The following is a 17,227-nucleotide window of genomic DNA, read 5'->3' as shown; positions in this document are numbered from 1 at the left end:
TGCCCTGCATCCCAGCCACTCCAGCTCCAGCCGTGGCTAAAAGGTGCCAAGGTATAGCTCAGACCATGGCTTAAGAGGATGCAGTCCCCAAGTCTTACAGCTTCCACATGGTATTGGGCCCGCTGCTGTGCAAAAAAGATGAGAGTTCAGCTTGGGGAGCCTCTGCCTAGATTTCAGAGAATGTATGGAGATGTCTGAATGTCCAGGCAGAAGTCTGCTGCAGGGCAGAGCCCTCAAGGAGAACCTCTGCTACAGCAGTGCAGATATTGGCTATTGCTACCCAGAAGTTAGAAAACTTCAGGAAATTGCTTCAGATTTCATAAATCTTTTGTAATATTAATAGAAGTATAGAGAGTTTTAAAAAATAATCAACCAACAGCACTTGTACCTACAAAGTCCACCCAGTTGGAGCTGCTGCTAGAGGAAAATAAGTGGTTCTACCTCTCTTCTACCTGTTAATTCTTCTAGCTACTGCAGCTGCTTGACAAAACTTATGTGGGGAACTAGGTAGTAAAAGAGTGTAAGCAATGCAATTCTTAGTTTTCTAGCCTCTCCAATACAGGGGAGCATGGAAGCTAGTAAGAATAGGGCCAAGTGCCAAAAGACAATATCTGGTATTTTCCCCTCAACCTCAGTTGCTTTCTTATGTATTTCTTATAACAGTTAAAACATTTATTTTTCTTCTGGGATGGAGTTGATCACATAGTATTTTGTTATCTATCTTCCTAACATTCTTCTCCCACTTACTAGACAGTTCAATTTCAAAGCATCAAAATAGGGCAAGTATATTTTTTAAAGTTCCCATCAGTTGATTTTTATATTATCCTTCTTTACCACTGTTATCTTAAGAATCACAAATTTCTTTGTTGTGGAAACTATTCCTAATTGCTTCTAAGAAATTTCCAGCTTACCAGATTTCTTCTTAACAGACTAAATTTTTATCTACTTGCAACCAAAGATGGTATATCTCCCATATCTGTGGCACTGGGCTGGATATTGTAAAGAATATTTTGGAGAATATCTCAGGAAAGAAGTCCCCAAATAGGAAGAAAGAAAGAGTAGAAAAAAGAGAGGAAGAAAGAAAAAAGAAGGAAGGAAAGACAGAAAGGTTCTGATACTATAGGAGAGGCAGTACTTTACCTTTTCCCTTGTAGGCTTTTGTTTTTGTTTTGATTTTGTTTTGTTTTGTTTTTTGGTTTTTGGCTGAGCCTGAGAATTAAATTGACACAATATAAATTAACAGAACAAAATCCTATGAATTTATTTAATACTTAATACAGTTTTACATGGCATGGGAGCCCTCAAAAGGAAATGAAGATCCAAAAAACAGAGGCAATCACTTATATACTGAATCAGACAAAGAATAGTAAATTGTGAAGAATCTAATAAATAATATGGGAAGGCTTACAGGTTGAGATATTTTAAAAGATCTGTACAGAATTCTCTCCATCTCAATTTTTTTGTCCTTGATGATAAGAATGTTGCTTTTCTTGTAGTATAAGTGGGCATCTTTCACATACGAATTTCATTTTTTGTGTTTTTAAGAAATAGAATGAAGGTCAGAGTAATTTTCTTGCACCTGCTGTATTTCAAATGCCTTTAACTCAAAATAGTCAACATGCCAGAATGGCATATTTTTACCTCCTTCAATACCATTAGTATTCAAAGATTCTCAGCTTTCTACACCTAGGATATGTTCCTGGTATTTCCTCCCTCGACTTATGCAGTATTAAAAAGTGCTTAGACAGAATCTTACTTAAATTACTTAATTTGTTTTTCTCCCTTACCATTTTCATAAACTTTCCAAACGTTCCTAAGGTTAGGCATTTTTGGGGTTTTACTTCTCTTAATTACTTAATCCTAGACACCTGCTCCCTTAAGTAATGTTGTTAAGGAAATGGAGCTAGAGAGACCTAGATTTGTATTTGATTTTATTTTTGTTCTTTGTAAATTTAGCATAGGTTATTAGTATTCTCCCATGACCAAACCAAATTTTTTATCGTTCTGTCACCTTTTAGAGTTTGGTAAGTATTCAGTAGTTATTAGGAGCTCATTGATCTTCTTTAAAATAATAAGTATTTGTAAAGAAAGAAAAAACGAATGGACACTTTTCAGAGTGGGGCCTCTTCTGAGACTGCAGGAGCCGATTTCACTGCCATTGCCACAGTCACATCTGACACTACAAGAACCATAGCAGTTGTTGAAGCACTTTCAGCTTACAGCACTCTGAAGTCTCCAGTGAACCAGCAAATGAATTCCAGAAGGCTTCTGACTCTAGGGTTCTCTGTTCTCCCACACTGTGATAGTTATTCTGAACTGGAAAAAAGAGGTGCTATCCAGATGGGGTGTGAGGAGCTGCTAGGAAATCTTCAAAAAGTCTTATTAAATACACTCAAATTTGCACATGAAAGGAGAGTTCTGGCAGGGAGTTTTTACTGTTCATCAAAATGCAGTCATAAAATTCATGTCTTATTACCTTCTCTACATATGTCAAACAATCTAAAAATGCTTAGATAATTGCCATGGTGCTCCATACCAGGATTCTGTGTCTTATTAGTAGAAAAATGGTACAGAAGCAAGTAGATAGTTGATGATTTTGGCCTTTGAACTTATCCTCAAAGGTAATGAGGGGCCAGCATGTCTGGGCTCCCTAGCCCAGAATTAACCACACAATTTCTTCATATCAGTATGAAAGACATTAATAAGTCAGTGTGGTGTGCTTTGTGGCTCCAAGATAAAAAAAGAGAAAGCAACTTTTAGTTCTAATTCATAACAAAATGGCCCCCAAAAGGTGATTGCTTCATTTAAACAAACAGTCTTCTTTTACATAATCAATATATTCTTTTAAACAGATGTACCCTAAATCATAGAAGTATGATGAGAATATATGGGAAGCTTAGATTTGGATTAAGCCATTTAGTACAATGCTTCTGCAAAACTCTAATTTGCCCACTATAAACAATTATTTAGCCTCTGCTTTTAACATTTCCAGGAATGGGGTAATCACATCTCCTACACAGCACTGTACAGTATGCCTTTGAGCAACTATAAATATTAAAAGGTTGTTATATTGATGAGAAACACACTCTCCTCTTACACACATTTCTTCTCTGCAGGCACAGGGGGAACTCTAATATCTCTTCTCTGTGACAAACCTTTAGATATTTGAAGGTTGCCATTATGGAAATAAATGAAGACTACACAAATGAAAACAAGCAGAGAACATTTATCTATTTATTCAGAGCTGGTTATAGAATGGGAGTCAGCCACTATCACTTGCATTTATCAGAGACCCAAAGGCATGCGGGGGGAGTAGGAAAACTTTATAATAATAATTTTTAAAGGGAAGGCTTTGAATATGTTCTGACTGGAAGTTGTTGACATGGGAAAACTGGAGAAGGGCTGACTAGAAACAGACTATCTTATGCAATTGGTTTTGGGAGCACACTTGGCTTTCTCCAGTTGGTTCTGAGTTGGAAATAGGGGTGAAATGAGGGAAACTGATCTTTATTGATGAAGTCCTGAATGTTTTGAGGGAATGGCTGCAGAGACTGTGGGTCAATGTTCTAATGCTGCATATGATCTGAGGTGCAGTGGCTCACGCCTATAATCCCAGAACTTTGTGAGGGCAAGGCAGGCAGATCACAAGGTCAGGAGATCGAGACCATCCCAGTTAACACAGTGAAACCTTGCCTCTACTAAAAAAAAAAATACAAAAAATTAACCAGCCGTCATAGTGTGCTTGTAATCCCAGCTACTTAGGAGGCTGAGGTATGAGAATTGCTTGAACCTGGGAGGAAGAGGTTGCAGTGAGCCGAGATCACACCACTGCACTCTTACCTGGGTGACAGAGTGAGACTCTGTCTCAATAAAAAAAAAAATAAATAAAAATAAAAATAAATAATCCACCTATTGTCTGCATATATATTCAATCTCCCCTCCTTTGGTTACTCTCTTTTTTGCCAAAAGGATGTTAGTCAAAAGGTAAGGTGAGAGATCCCAAGCTTCACTGCTTGATGATTGTTCAGTTGTATCCTTAGTCAATCGTATCACAAGATCTTTTTAATCTTTTTTTGTTGCATCATCATTGCGATCATCTGATGAGGGAGTGGCCACATACAAGCATTTAAGCCTCCATATGGAATTCAATGTACCAGCATCATGGACACTATGAAAAAAAACAAAAAGAATTTAAGTCAATTTAATATTGACCTGGTTCTTCAGAGCCAATGGGGTGACTGACTTGGTTCTTCAGAACCAAGAACTTGAATTGTCCAACCCAGGCTAGAAGAACAAATCTCACAGGTCACGAGGACCAAACTTAGAGAACCAAGTAGCCTTTTGTCAAGCTGACATGTAGACTTTTCTACCTTACCTGTTTCACTGATCCAAGTATAGCAAGAAGTGTCAGCAATGGTACATATACCACCATGACTAGTGAAAAAAAAAATCCAGAAGAATGCGATTGTTCAACTCTTGCCAACAGTTGAGATGGATCTGTATTCCATCTAGGGTAGAGGTAGTATCACTTATGGTTTCTGCCAGCATTAGTGATACATGTCTTATAGTCTTCTGTTTGCATGGTTTCTATTGTTGGAAACTGCTTTGGTTGTTTGTATAAACAATGAATCAGTAACTCCTCCAAGTAGAGTGCCTGAATATTAAAGGGAGGCCTCATTTAGGAGCTTGCATCAGAGTTAAAATTTCCAGCCCCGATGATCTACAGAATTAGGGTGTCTGTGTACCAGTAAGATTTGTAATGCTATTTTTAAAGTGCATGATGTATGTGTGCATGAAGCAAGCAGGACTAGCTATCTAGATGTAAGGAAAGTAGTATCTGGCAGGAACACACAGGGATCCAGAAAAAAGAAATTGTTCGTGACCTGAGGTTGGATCAAGGCTGTTCATTAGTTGGGTTACACATGTGAATCTCTATTAGTCTCTTCCAGGTGACAAGTAATTGGCTCACCCTCCTATGAAGGCTGTTGAATTCAAATTTAGAATTACATAGATTCTAATTAATAGATTATAATAATAGGGTTATTTTGTGAGAACGGGACACTAGCAAAATCACAGGTTGATTTATCCATGTAAGTTCAAGTGGAAATGCTTTGGCTTTAATTCCCTGTGGTCTCATTTGATGAGACCGAAATTTTCCAAGGGTTTTTGATTATGATAGTCTCGTGATGGATAGCATATCCAGCAATCAATGAGCTTGAAGGTTACTATTTAGGATAATCCAAGATTAGTGTTAGAAAGTGATTATGCTCTGATCCGAAATTTTAATAAGAATAAAATGAAAGAGAAAAAGAGTCATCGTGGGTGGGTAACTACCAGGGGTCTTTAGAAAATGGCTGTAATTAAGTAGATAAAAAACAAAATAGCAGTTACACCAGAGATCTTGATCCAATGTGGTGGGCAGAAGCTGTCTACTCTCTGAGGTCATTATCTCCCTCTGAAGGTCTTGAGTCAGCTGTCTACTGTGAAAATTTAAGGTTGTAACCAGTTTATCCGTACCATGATGAGTCATTTCATGGAGGAATTTAATTAGTATTCATTTGAAGCCATCTGGTGCCACCAAAAATGCCAGAGATTATCTGAGTAAAGCTAGAACTGTGTTTTTTTTTTTTTTTTTTTTTTTCAGAATCAGGGGCTAAATGTTGGTATTTTATAATGGTGTCTTATAATTACTCTAGAGATTTATTCTCTAAAATTTTAGATAGGTTCATAACCTTGATTAAGGCTGCTTCTTTAGCAAAATATTCTATTAGAACATTTCTTTTAGCTTCTGTATTGTTCATATTTTCATTAGCTTCAATCTTTATAATAAACTACCTCTGTATGGAGCAGGACTATATTTAAAAGTGTTTTAAACATCTTCTCTATGTTTGATGGAGGTTCTAGCAAAGTTAGGAAACCCTTTGTTTCCAGAGCACCCCAAAGTCATGTATTTTTTTTTAATTGTACCTGTATATATATTTACTCTGAGGTTGTTGTCCAGTTAACAAACTCAAGTACGTACAATATTTCTGCCATCTGGAGTAATTTTACCTCCGATAGAGGACTATATTTCATAATCACACAAATTAGTGGTAGCATACTCTGCTTGATAACCTCTAGTTTCAAGTTTTGAAATATGATCCAGCAACAAATAATATTGGATCAGGGTTTTCAATGGCAGTTCAAATACAGAAGTGCAGAAAGTTTCCTGAGGTAAGAAAATCACGGGTTCACTTCTTCTAGCAGGGGCAGAAGAGTAGCAAAAATAGGGTGTTCTAGTGGTGAACAGTAATGTGAGAGGAAGAGAGTAACAGACTCTCATGAGTGTTTAATGCTGGCTGAAAAGTGTGTGTTCAGAGGGAGTAGTAAGTAATGTCTGTATTGCATGACGAATCCTGAGATCAAGAGGGGAGCCTGTAATTAGCTCTGCAGAAGCACCCGGTTTTGAATTGGCACCTAGGCTCTTAAACAAGGGGAATAAGCCTTGGTAACCGGGTCAAGGTGATAAGTTTTTGATGACTCCCATGAAGTTGAGTTAAAACCCTAAGTGTTTTTCCAGTTTGCTTATGCACAAGTAGACAACAAGGCTTTCACTTGGGATGCCTGTGGAAGAAGTCTGTTGACAAGCCTTCTTCAGATTCCATAAGGCCGGTTCATGATTTAGACTGAGATGTCACCATCTCAGGAACAATTTATTTGACACTCATTTGTAATATCCGATTAAAACATGCAATCCTCCTGATTGTTTTTTGAGGGATCTAGGATGTTTTTATGATCTTTAGTCATCAGAAGACAGTGATTTTCCTCCTCACATACGTTATGCCTTCAATAATGAATTAGATTTTTATAAAAATTATGATTTATCTTTTGAAACTTTATATATCTTTAGTGCTAAAGCTGAGAGCAAGTAATTGGAATCCTTTTTACAAGCTTCCTTGTTCTCTGAAAAAGTAGGAGATCATATACATATTGTAACAGAGCTGAATCTCAAGAGAAAATTTAGGTCTTTTGATTCTTGATTAAGGACCTGGGAAAAATGGAAGTGGGCTTCAGTAAACCTTTGGAGCATGACTATTCAGGTTTACTGTTGTCCTCCCCAGGTGAAGGTAGAAAGCAAAGATTGAGAGTGAAAAAGGGGAAGACGTCAGTTATATTTTGATTGGAGGTTGTTGTTGGGGAAGCTGAAAGCAGACTCATTAGAAGCGGAGGATTTATGCAATTGGTTTTGAAACATATTTGGTTTTGTGTGGTTGGTTCTGAGTTGAGAACAAAGGGAAAAAATAGGAGAGCTGGCAGTCATTGACCAAGACCTGACCAGTTAGGGCTGATTGCTGCAGAGGTTATAGTTTGGCTTCCCCGGTGGGTATGGCAGAGGTTGTGTGTCGGTCTGTGGTCATAAGTTCTCTGCCCACTCTCCATATATTCAGTCTCTCACCGTTTTGTCTCTTGTAAATCTTCACACGTAATTTGTCTCCAACTATGTCTAGAAATAATTTGAAAAATAATTGATATATGTAGTTAGATTTTTGCAAACGGGTTATATATTGTTTTGCTTAACAAACTAATGGCAGATACCTGAAAATACGAATTTTTCTCCTTAATTCCACTAGAGTTAATTTTTTTTCTCTGTAATTGTTTGTGTTGTTACAGAGGATCTTAATGATTTAAGAATGGAGGGAGTAACAACCCTGGTACCTTCTGGGAGCAAATTTAACCAAGGCCGTCCTACTTACCCTGCTGAGCCTCAGGCCAAGGTCACACTGAACATCTGTTCAAGGTGTGCCAGGTAAAAGACATAATAGGTATAGTATATATAAACATGATCTTGATTTTTTAAATCTAAGATTTTGATGCAAAGATTGTACTCTTCTGTGTTAAGAACATCTTTTCCTTCCAGTGATCTTTTGTGCTAATGTTGGCAAGGGAGTTAGTTATGCAGTTTATCGTGTGTCCAATGCCACTCAGACCAACAATGAATCAAAGAGTTTAGATTGTCTTCGCTTCACAGCTTGAGACTATTTTATGTCTTCTGTCTCTGAATTTCATTCACTGTCCACCATTCCATTCTCTTTGAAAGAAAATTTAACGGCTCTGAACATTCAAAGCCACTTTTAAAGCACCTGCATAGAGGAAGAGTTTGGCCAGGTACAGTTTAAGATCTGGTATTATTGACCTCTTAACCTGCCCCTCATCCTGTTCACCTCCTGGAAAGAATTTAATTAGCTTGACGCTTTTCAGTTTTGGCAGCTGGAAGCAATCTTTGCATATACCGTATGTGGCCAAAGAAGTAGCTTGTAGTTACTGCCAAGTCAGCTCCCAGTGCTGGTCTAGCAGAAACTCACCAAATAGCTAGAATTCATTCTTTTGTAGGAACTAAATCTCATTTGCAAAGAGGCTTTTAAGCCTATTTAAATGATGAAACAAGCCTTCTAACCCTTATGTAAATGGTCCAGATTAGCAAGAACAATGTACTGGCTGGCCAATTTTATCTCCTTTTCTTTATGTCTAGCTGCTCTATTGTACTGTTTGAGAGGAGATTAGCTGCTTGGATATAGGGAGGGAGGAAAGTGTAGGAAAATCAAACCAGATTTTTGTAGCTTTTTCTCTTTTGCTTTACCCCTTTGGAAGCTTTACTTTAATTTTCACAGGCTCAGAAAAATAGAAAGGACAGCTCTTAGAAAATCAGGGGATGTTATCTGAGGCCATTAAGAGAAATGGCATAGCATAGTGAAAACAGCAATGGAAACATTGCTTCAGACAAGTAATATTTGGTGGATTGACTTTTTTTAGTAGGGCTGTGAAGAGAACTTCTAATGTTTATGTGATAATATTTAAGCATCCTGAGTGAACACAGTCATCAGTGGAAGAGTTATATGATACTTTGTTTTAAACTTTGTGTTATAGTTGTACATTTACATTTTGACTGGAGAGGGATCAATGCTTGGTTCATGTCATTTGTAGAAGACTGGGATATGAGGTGTTCGTTTTTTCAAAACAGAAAGTTTATAAAAAATGTTTTTCTAATCTATTGAGGATTTGAACTGTGAAAGGACCAAGCACATTTGTAGCCCTAAATTATCATTCAGCTTCCTAATAGATAGACTGTAAATCACAAACAACCTGCATTTAAAGTCAGAACTTAACGGAATTTTTCAAAAAATATTCGACGGAATAATCATCGGTGGCACGTATTACATTCTTGCTATAAACCACATACTAGTCTAAAGACATGAAATGTGTAAACTGATTTAATTTGCAGATCATTCTCGGAGTTAATTACTATTACTATCCCCATTTTATAGGTAAGAAAACTGAGGCATGTATTGATTGAATAACTTGTCCAGAGTAATACAACCAATAGGTAGAAAAACAAAGTTTGAAACTCAGCCAGCATAGGTTGACATTCTACCTACTAGTCATTCTGCCTTATTGGTAAGCACAAAGCTATTGTCTGAAGGTGAAGATGGAGGCCTAAAATAGATAAAAACAATGAGATAGAAAGAGATTTAGGTGTTTGAAATGATGAAAGTTCATGACTGTTTTTGATGGAGAATAAGGCATTGTTGTACTTTCAAAAGCAAAGGAGAAATATATTGATTCAGATAAATGTGGTAAACAGTATGGAAGAAGATTCTAGACTGTTCATTTTAGAGCAGCTACGATAGCTAGAATTTAAAGAAAAAACAAGTATCAGTTGTCGAGAACAATAGAGAATCTGAGATTTTATTGCATTTGGAGCTTTATATGTTAGTCTACCACTGTTTTATGCATACTAGGAAAACTCATGAAACACCTGGGTCAGAGACCAAGGACTTTACTACTTACAGCAATAACAATAACCAGGGTATTAGCATCTTCACTGGTTTCCTGAGCCACAGTTCTTAGAGTAACACAAATAGTGCAAAAGGTTATATTACGTAAGAGGAAACTGACCTTAGAAAATGTGACTATTCTGTAACAGACCATTAGCACTCCCGTGTGTTGCTCCAGGGAGGGCCTCCATCTGTATCCTCCAAGGCTGTGTGTTAGATCAGCAGTCTTCAACCGTTTTGGCACCAGGGACTGGTTTCATGGAAGACAATTTTTCCATGGATGGTTGATAGGGTGGATTTTTAGATAGAACTGTTGCACTTCAGATCATCAGGCATTAGGTTCTCATAAGGAGCATGCAACCTAGATCCCTTCATGCATGGTTCACTATAGGGTTCATGCCCCTGTGAGAATCTATGGCTGTTCTGACAGGAGGCGGAGCTCAGGTGGTAATGCTTCCTTGCCTGCTGCTAACCTCTCCTGCTGTGCCAGGAGGTTCCTAACAGGCCACAGACCAGTACCGGTTCATGGCCTGGGGGTTGGGGACCCCTATGCTATACAAATATTCTTGAACTGATGATCTAAAAAAAGCCTGTTAATGTCTTTAAATATGAGAGACACATGGAGAACTGTCTCCCATTGTTACTTTGGGTAGATTACTTTTGTCATACGTTGATGTGATTATCAAAGCTTTCCATCATTAATTCTCCAACACCAATCCATGTCACTGTTTCACCTCTCTTTTTGCAAGTAAGGCATTTAAAATTGTGAGAATTATACTTTCTAAGCAGGGCTGAGCAATTATCAGACACAGAAGTTATAAACTGAATCACGGTGGGGAATGTCTGGTTGTATTGTGTGTCCACATAATGCTTTGAAATACCACTTGATTAGTGTCTTCGTCTATTTGGGATGCTATAAAATAACATACAGAAATACCATAAACTGTGTCTTATAAATGACAAGTATTTATGTCTCCCACTTCAGGAGACTGAGAAGTCCAAGATCAAGGTGCTGGCTGATTCAGGTCTGGGGAGGACCTGCTTCCTCATAGATGGCTGTCTTCTCATGGTGTCCTCCCATAGTGGGAGGGTGAGCTAGCTTTCTGGGGTCTTTTTTATAAGTGCACTAATTCCATTCATGAGGGTTCCACCCTTGTGACCTAATCACCTCCCAAAATCCCTACCTCCTTATACTACCACACAGGGGGTTATGTTTCAACATATGAATTTGGGAGGGGGCACAAATATTCAGACCATACTAATTAGTTACCAATTTCACATAAAAAAAATCAGGATATCTACCTTCTCTTAAAAATCAGTGCAGCTGATAACACTGGGTCTATATTCTGGAAATACTTCACAGTAGTAGATTCCTCCTGCTCTAGAACCTGAGGCCAGCAGTCATGCTCCAGTGCACTTTGGTCTGTCTGCTTAGCTTCATTCATTTATACTATCTGTCTAAAGTCTAGAGGCCTTTGTTTGTAACCTCTGAATTGTAGAAACACTGTGTAAAGGAGTAAAGATGCTCCCTTTACCTTCTAAACATTTGGTAAGTGAATCTATGAAATAAACTCACAACAGGCAGGTTAACAGGAGAAAAGGTCTACAAATTAATTATGAACTAAGTGGCATCACAGGAAAGAAAAGTTAATACTCAAAAACCTAGTGAGATTTAGGAGCTTATATACCCTCTTCATAGGGGAGAGGGTAAGGGGAATGGAGGCAACTTATGGGAGAGGGAATGATTTTGGGGAAAGAAGAATGGGTCTTTGGGATAATCAATGATAGTTTGTGAGAAAGTTTACCTGGGCATGGTGTCAATTCCTAGTCTCCCTCTCCTGTGATAAAAGTTCATCTTCTTGGTTAATGAAACTTCCAGGGAGGTGACTGATGGTAATGATGAAGTTCCTTTTGGAGAATCTGTCTTTAGGCGGATAAGGGAAGTTCAAAGAAAGCCTCTTGTTGCATTTGCTGTTTTCTAGTGCCTTCAGCTCAAAGTAATCAGTATACCAAAACAGCATATTTTGGGGTGGCATGTTCTAAACTCCTTCAGCTAGAACAAGGATAAGAAATGAATCAGGTCTGGAAGAATGCAGGTGGAAGAGACTGGCCAGGCCAGTGGGAGAAGGATCCGGTGCCAAGAAGATACAGACAGCATTCTAATGTCTCCGAGTCTCAGGTTATGGGCACGAGTTTAAGGCAGGCAGCCTGCAGTCTTTAGAGCCAGGTAGTCCCTCAGAATACAGACAGAGTGAGCCAGTCAGAAATTCAGTGCTGTAGATCAGACCCACATGTAGAAAAATGACTGCTTCATTTAGAGAACTGTGCCCATCCCCATTGCTTTCTTTTTGGGCATCTGTATTTTGTGGGGAAGAGACAGATGAGAGGAGAATGCAGAATTCATAGAGCAAAACCACACATTGGATTTTAGCCTTGGAATCAGGATTTAATTCCAAATATTGCAGGATTGGAGACAGTGTGGTGCAGATGAGTAAGAGAGTTTAGGATAATTAATGTTAAATTATGTCACTTTACTTACCAATACCTTTCAAGAGTTTACACAAAGGTAGAATAGAAAGACAATCTGCTTTGGAGTGTGACAAAAGGGATCTGACATCCACACTCTAACTTACCTGGTATGTCATTTTAGGGAAAGCTCTTAAAAGCTGGATTTTTAGCTGTGAAATGGAGTTCATATAGCCTTGGAGATATCTACAAGGGCGAGTGGGAAGGCTGGATACGATAACTAGAAACAACACAGTTTTCTCTTTTTCTCGCATGCTGGGATAATTACTGTGTAAATATTTGAGCATTTTAAAATGCTTTGAGTTTTTTTCCTCATCTTTTTGAGAAACCCACATTAAAATGCTAAGATATTAAGAAAAAAAAGAGCCTCATTTTCCTGACATTGAGTGTTTTCTCTCTGCCTAAGACTCTGACTGGCCAGGGGAGAAATCTCTGGTCCATCTTTCAGGATTTCTGTGTTCAGTGAAACGTGTGAAGTGGCAATGTTTTTGGGTTTTTTGTTGTTGTTGTTGTTGTTTCTTAGAGTTTCAAGGTCAAGAAATCATTTTCTCATAGAACTTAATAAGTGAGCTTAATGGATGTGTTGTGAAATTGAAATAATACTATAATGCTAAGATATTATCAACCATCTTGATATAGAATCAATAAGACTCAAGGGATGTTGAGGGTTTCTCCAAAGAGCCCATCAATGACCTAGTTAATGTAAAAAGTGGAGCCCACTCTTCAGATTTTTATTTTCCTTAATCTTTTTTTCAAATACTCCACTGGTTGTAAACTACTCATAGAGTTATAGGGACTCAGATCTTGCTACCCCAAATATGGCGCTTTGGCATGTTGGGTACTTTGAACTGAAGGAGACTGGTAGAACCTCAGAAGCAATGTCTCTCTGACTTTCTCTCCTCCTCCTGTCTTCTGCCATTCTTTCTCCCTTGAAGCAAGACACAGAAACCAGAATTCCTCTTCCTGGGTCTTTAGGCCTTTATTCCTGGAGGCTCTTGTGTCACTTAAAATTTTAGTTAAATATATTTGTTATGCTTTTCTCTTGTTACCTTGTCTTTTGTTATAAGAGTGTCATCTGTGACCCTTATGATGGGTGAGGAAGGGTAGCACATCTTTTGACCCCTACTGTCACAGTGTCTGAAAGTGAGTTTGCATACAGTATATCCAGAACCTTATTGCTCTTATCAAGCAATAAGAGCAAAAATTTTAATTTAAATTAATTTTAAATATAATTTAATTTTTAAAATTTAATTTAATTTAAAAAATGTTTTAAATAACAAATAATAATTGTATATATTGTATATTTATGGGGTACAATATGATGTTTTGATATATTTTTATTTTGTGGAATGATTAAATCAAGTGAGTTAACAAATCCATCACCAATCGTACCTTTTTTGTGGTAAAAACACTTAAAATCTACTTTTTTAGTTATTGAAATATACAATGCATTTATTATTTATTATTGTCACTGTTTTGTGCCATAGATCATTGAAACATATGTATTCCTTCTGTCTAACTGAAATTTTGTACATTTTGACCAACATATTCCCTTTCTTCATTAGTCCCCCTTCCCCCAGCCTCTGGTAACCACCATTCTATTCTTTACTTCTATGAGTTTGACTTTTTTAGATTTCAAATGTAGGTGAGATTATGCACTATTTGTCTTTCTGTGCCTGCTTATTTATTTCAGCATAATATCCTCCAGGTTCATTGTTGCAAATGACGGAATTTTCTTCTTTTTAAAGGCTGAATAGTATTCCATTGTGTATATATACCACATTTTGTTTATGCATTGATCCAATGATGGACACCTGAAGTGGTTCCATAACTTAGCTTATTCATTATTATGAATAATGCCACAATGAACTTGGGAATGCAGATATCACTGTGACATGCTGTTTTTAATTCTAAAGCTTCTGCACAGCAAAGGCAGCACTGAATAGTGCCAACCCACAGACTGGGAGAAAATATTTGTAAACCATACTCTGATAAGGGGCTAATATCCAAAATATATAAGGAACTCAAACAACTCAATAACTAGAAAACAAAGAACCCAATTTAAAAATGGGCAAAGGATTGAAATAAACATATCTCAGAAAAAGACATACACATGGCCAACAGATAACATGAAAAAATGCTAGTCATCACTAGGCATCAGGGAAATGCAATTTAAAATCACAAAGAGGTATTGCCTAACACCTGATAGAATGGCTGTCATCAAAAAGATGAAAGAGGAAAGATAACAAGTACCCATGAGGATGTAGAGAAAAGGGAACAATTGTGCACTGTTTGTGGAAAAATAATATAGCCATTATTGAAAAGTGTGGAGTTTCTGTAGAAAAGTCAAAATAGAATTACTATATGTTCCAGCAATCCCACTTCTGGGTATATATTTAAAGGAATTGAAATCATTATGCCAAAGAGATATCTGCAAAGAATTCTTCTCATTCAGAACCTGACTGGAAGATGTGATCAGTAATGGGACTGACACATTGTACTGGGAATGACTGAGGGATTTGAGAGATGCATAACTACTGGAGGAACTTCTACTTTTCCAGGCATCAGGGAAAGAGAAATTAGAGCTACGTTAAATAGCTCTGTAGAGTATTCTGTGCCAAAAAGTGATTAAAGGATCAAGAATATAACACAAGTTTTGTTGTTTAGCATAGTTATAAGAAATAAAGAAAAATAGAAGGTTTTTTTTCATAAATATTTCACATGACGTTAGAAAAGTGCAAAATAGCTTGTGTTTTTAAGCTGGAAATTATCCTGTTACGTTCATATCACTTGACAGCCTTAGTCTGGTGTGAACATTGCTGCAATTTGTGTGATTTAAACAGAGAAATGACGTTGTTTGGCAAGTGGGAAAATACATGGCTAATAGATAACTCACCATCAAAATTTATAAAGAATCTAATCCAGAACATCTTATTTTCCCCCTTAGATCATGAGTAAAATAAGCCTTTATAAAACAGCAACTTTGAGTAAATAGAGCATTGACTATGTAGGATATAGTAGTGGTTCTTATAATTGGTGAGTTTATTTGTTATCAGGTAGATGTTTAAAATAGTCAACGAGTGTCTTGGCTGGACTTATAGAAGATTCCACAAATACAGTTAGACATCCTCAAATGATGTGGGCAAAACAAGCTGCATTTCTTGCCTAGGAGTCACAGTATAAAGTAAGCGGTATCAAAAAAGTAAAGTGTTGGTAGGTCAGTAATGCAAATTATCAGTAATTATCAAAATTTTCCTGGCTTAAAAAAATTATAATTTGAAAAATTGTGAGCATTGCATTAAAATTCTCTATTTAATGTCTTGAATTTTGTTTTAATATAACAGTTAAGATTCCAATAACTGGCAGACAATTGCTGATACCAAGGCACTAAATTACTATTTCAATAAAGTTTATAAGCCATTTTTCTGGAAAGACCACCCACTAATTCTGTCTACCCACTGCCATTCTCAAGAGTTAAATCTTGTTTGTGTGGACACATGCCAGGGCATTCCGGGTGGTAAGATGCTGTTTGCTTTTGATGGTGCAAGTGTTTGCATTCCTTCATGCTTAACATCAATAGTGCACAAAAAAGGGAGCCGAAAGCCATTTTAAAAGAAATTGGATTATAGAGAACATACAGTGATACTGGCTCAGAAACTACAGCATGAGAATCCCAGGAGAAATTTGTTCCTAAATAGCTTGTTGTTTTTTAACTGATTTGTCTCATGTAATTCAACCAAAGATTGTTCTTCATTTCTCCTAAATATCATGGGATTAATATATTGAGTCTAGTTATATGTGGACTTGATAAAGCACAAGTAGATCACTGTTGGTGACAGCTGGAAAAAAAGATGAATGTTAAGTCTTATCAATGTGAACTCATTTCAAATTGTCTATATTATTTATTAGTTGACTTGAGAAAACCTATGTAAATAACCATACATTATATTTGATTTCATTTTGTTTATGATTTTTTTTCTTAACTATTTGACACGTTTATATTCAGCAACTTCCTGTGGGAAGGAATGGTGAGCAAAGCAAACATGAAGGAAAATGGATAAGGAGAAAAAGGATTACTATCACTTGTTTACATTTTGCAGTTTTTCATAAAGCTGACCTCCCAGGCCGAGAGGTGTAAAAGATCCCATTTGAGTCAGGTATACAATGCACCATCTACTGCCATGTTTCAAGTGATAGAAACATTTAATTTGAATCCAAATGCATTTATCTAGCACAACTCTGTGTCAGATACTGTGATATGCTCTGGAAATACAAATGAACACCTCTGATTTCTAGGAACTTACTTGTATATCAGCTAGAATCAGACATGCAAACAAGTGCAACCCAAAATGTCAGATGATGATAGTGCCATGGGAGAAAATAAAACATGTTAGAATGGCTACGTCATCCCAGATGTGATTGGTTGCAATTTCATGAGGGCTGTTGCTGTGGAAAAAAGCCTCACCTTCAGAAATATTGGTGTACTGCCCTCATTGTTCATTCAAGATCTACATGAGGGAAGACATGAGAATAACAAATGCCAGCCAGAAGCTGGGGGCCACCTCAATTTCATGGTTTTTCTTTTGCTTGTAAGTCAATGCAAGATTCTCCTTAACCCCACTCCTTCTGGTAGCTGTTTTGTGATTCATAGGGGAGGGAGGGCCTTGTATGCACATGTGTGCACACTCACACGCACCATTTCAAAGCCTTTCTTGTTACATGACAAAGAGCTGGTGCTTCAGAGCAAGTGGTATCAGGGTTGAAATCTCAGCTTGGCCACTGTACAACGTATGGAAAAGAAACCTCTGTAGACTTCAATTTTCCATATGAACCTGGGGATGATAATTTTTGCCTATGGGGTTGTAGTGGAATGGAGTGTTTACCTCAGT

The 17,227-nt window shown here is 37.2% G+C and overlaps 1 protein-coding gene across 1 annotated transcript in view; it reads left to right on the top strand.

Moving 5' to 3' along the window:
* C11H8orf34 (chromosome 11 C8orf34 homolog) overlaps positions 1 to 17,227 on the top strand; it is a 483,892-nt gene that overhangs the window by 289,114 nt on the left and 177,551 nt on the right. The window contains 1 exon segment of the mRNA XM_055298752.2: positions 7,651 to 7,786. Within this exon segment, the coding sequence (XP_055154727.1) occupies positions 7,651 to 7,786 (136 nt within the window).

This window comes from Symphalangus syndactylus, chromosome 11 (genome assembly GCF_028878055.3).
Source record: "Symphalangus syndactylus isolate Jambi chromosome 11, NHGRI_mSymSyn1-v2.1_pri, whole genome shotgun sequence".
In the NCBI taxonomy this organism is placed as follows: domain Eukaryota; kingdom Metazoa; phylum Chordata; class Mammalia; order Primates; family Hylobatidae; genus Symphalangus; species Symphalangus syndactylus.
This window is presented reverse-complemented; position numbering and strand designations above follow the sequence as displayed.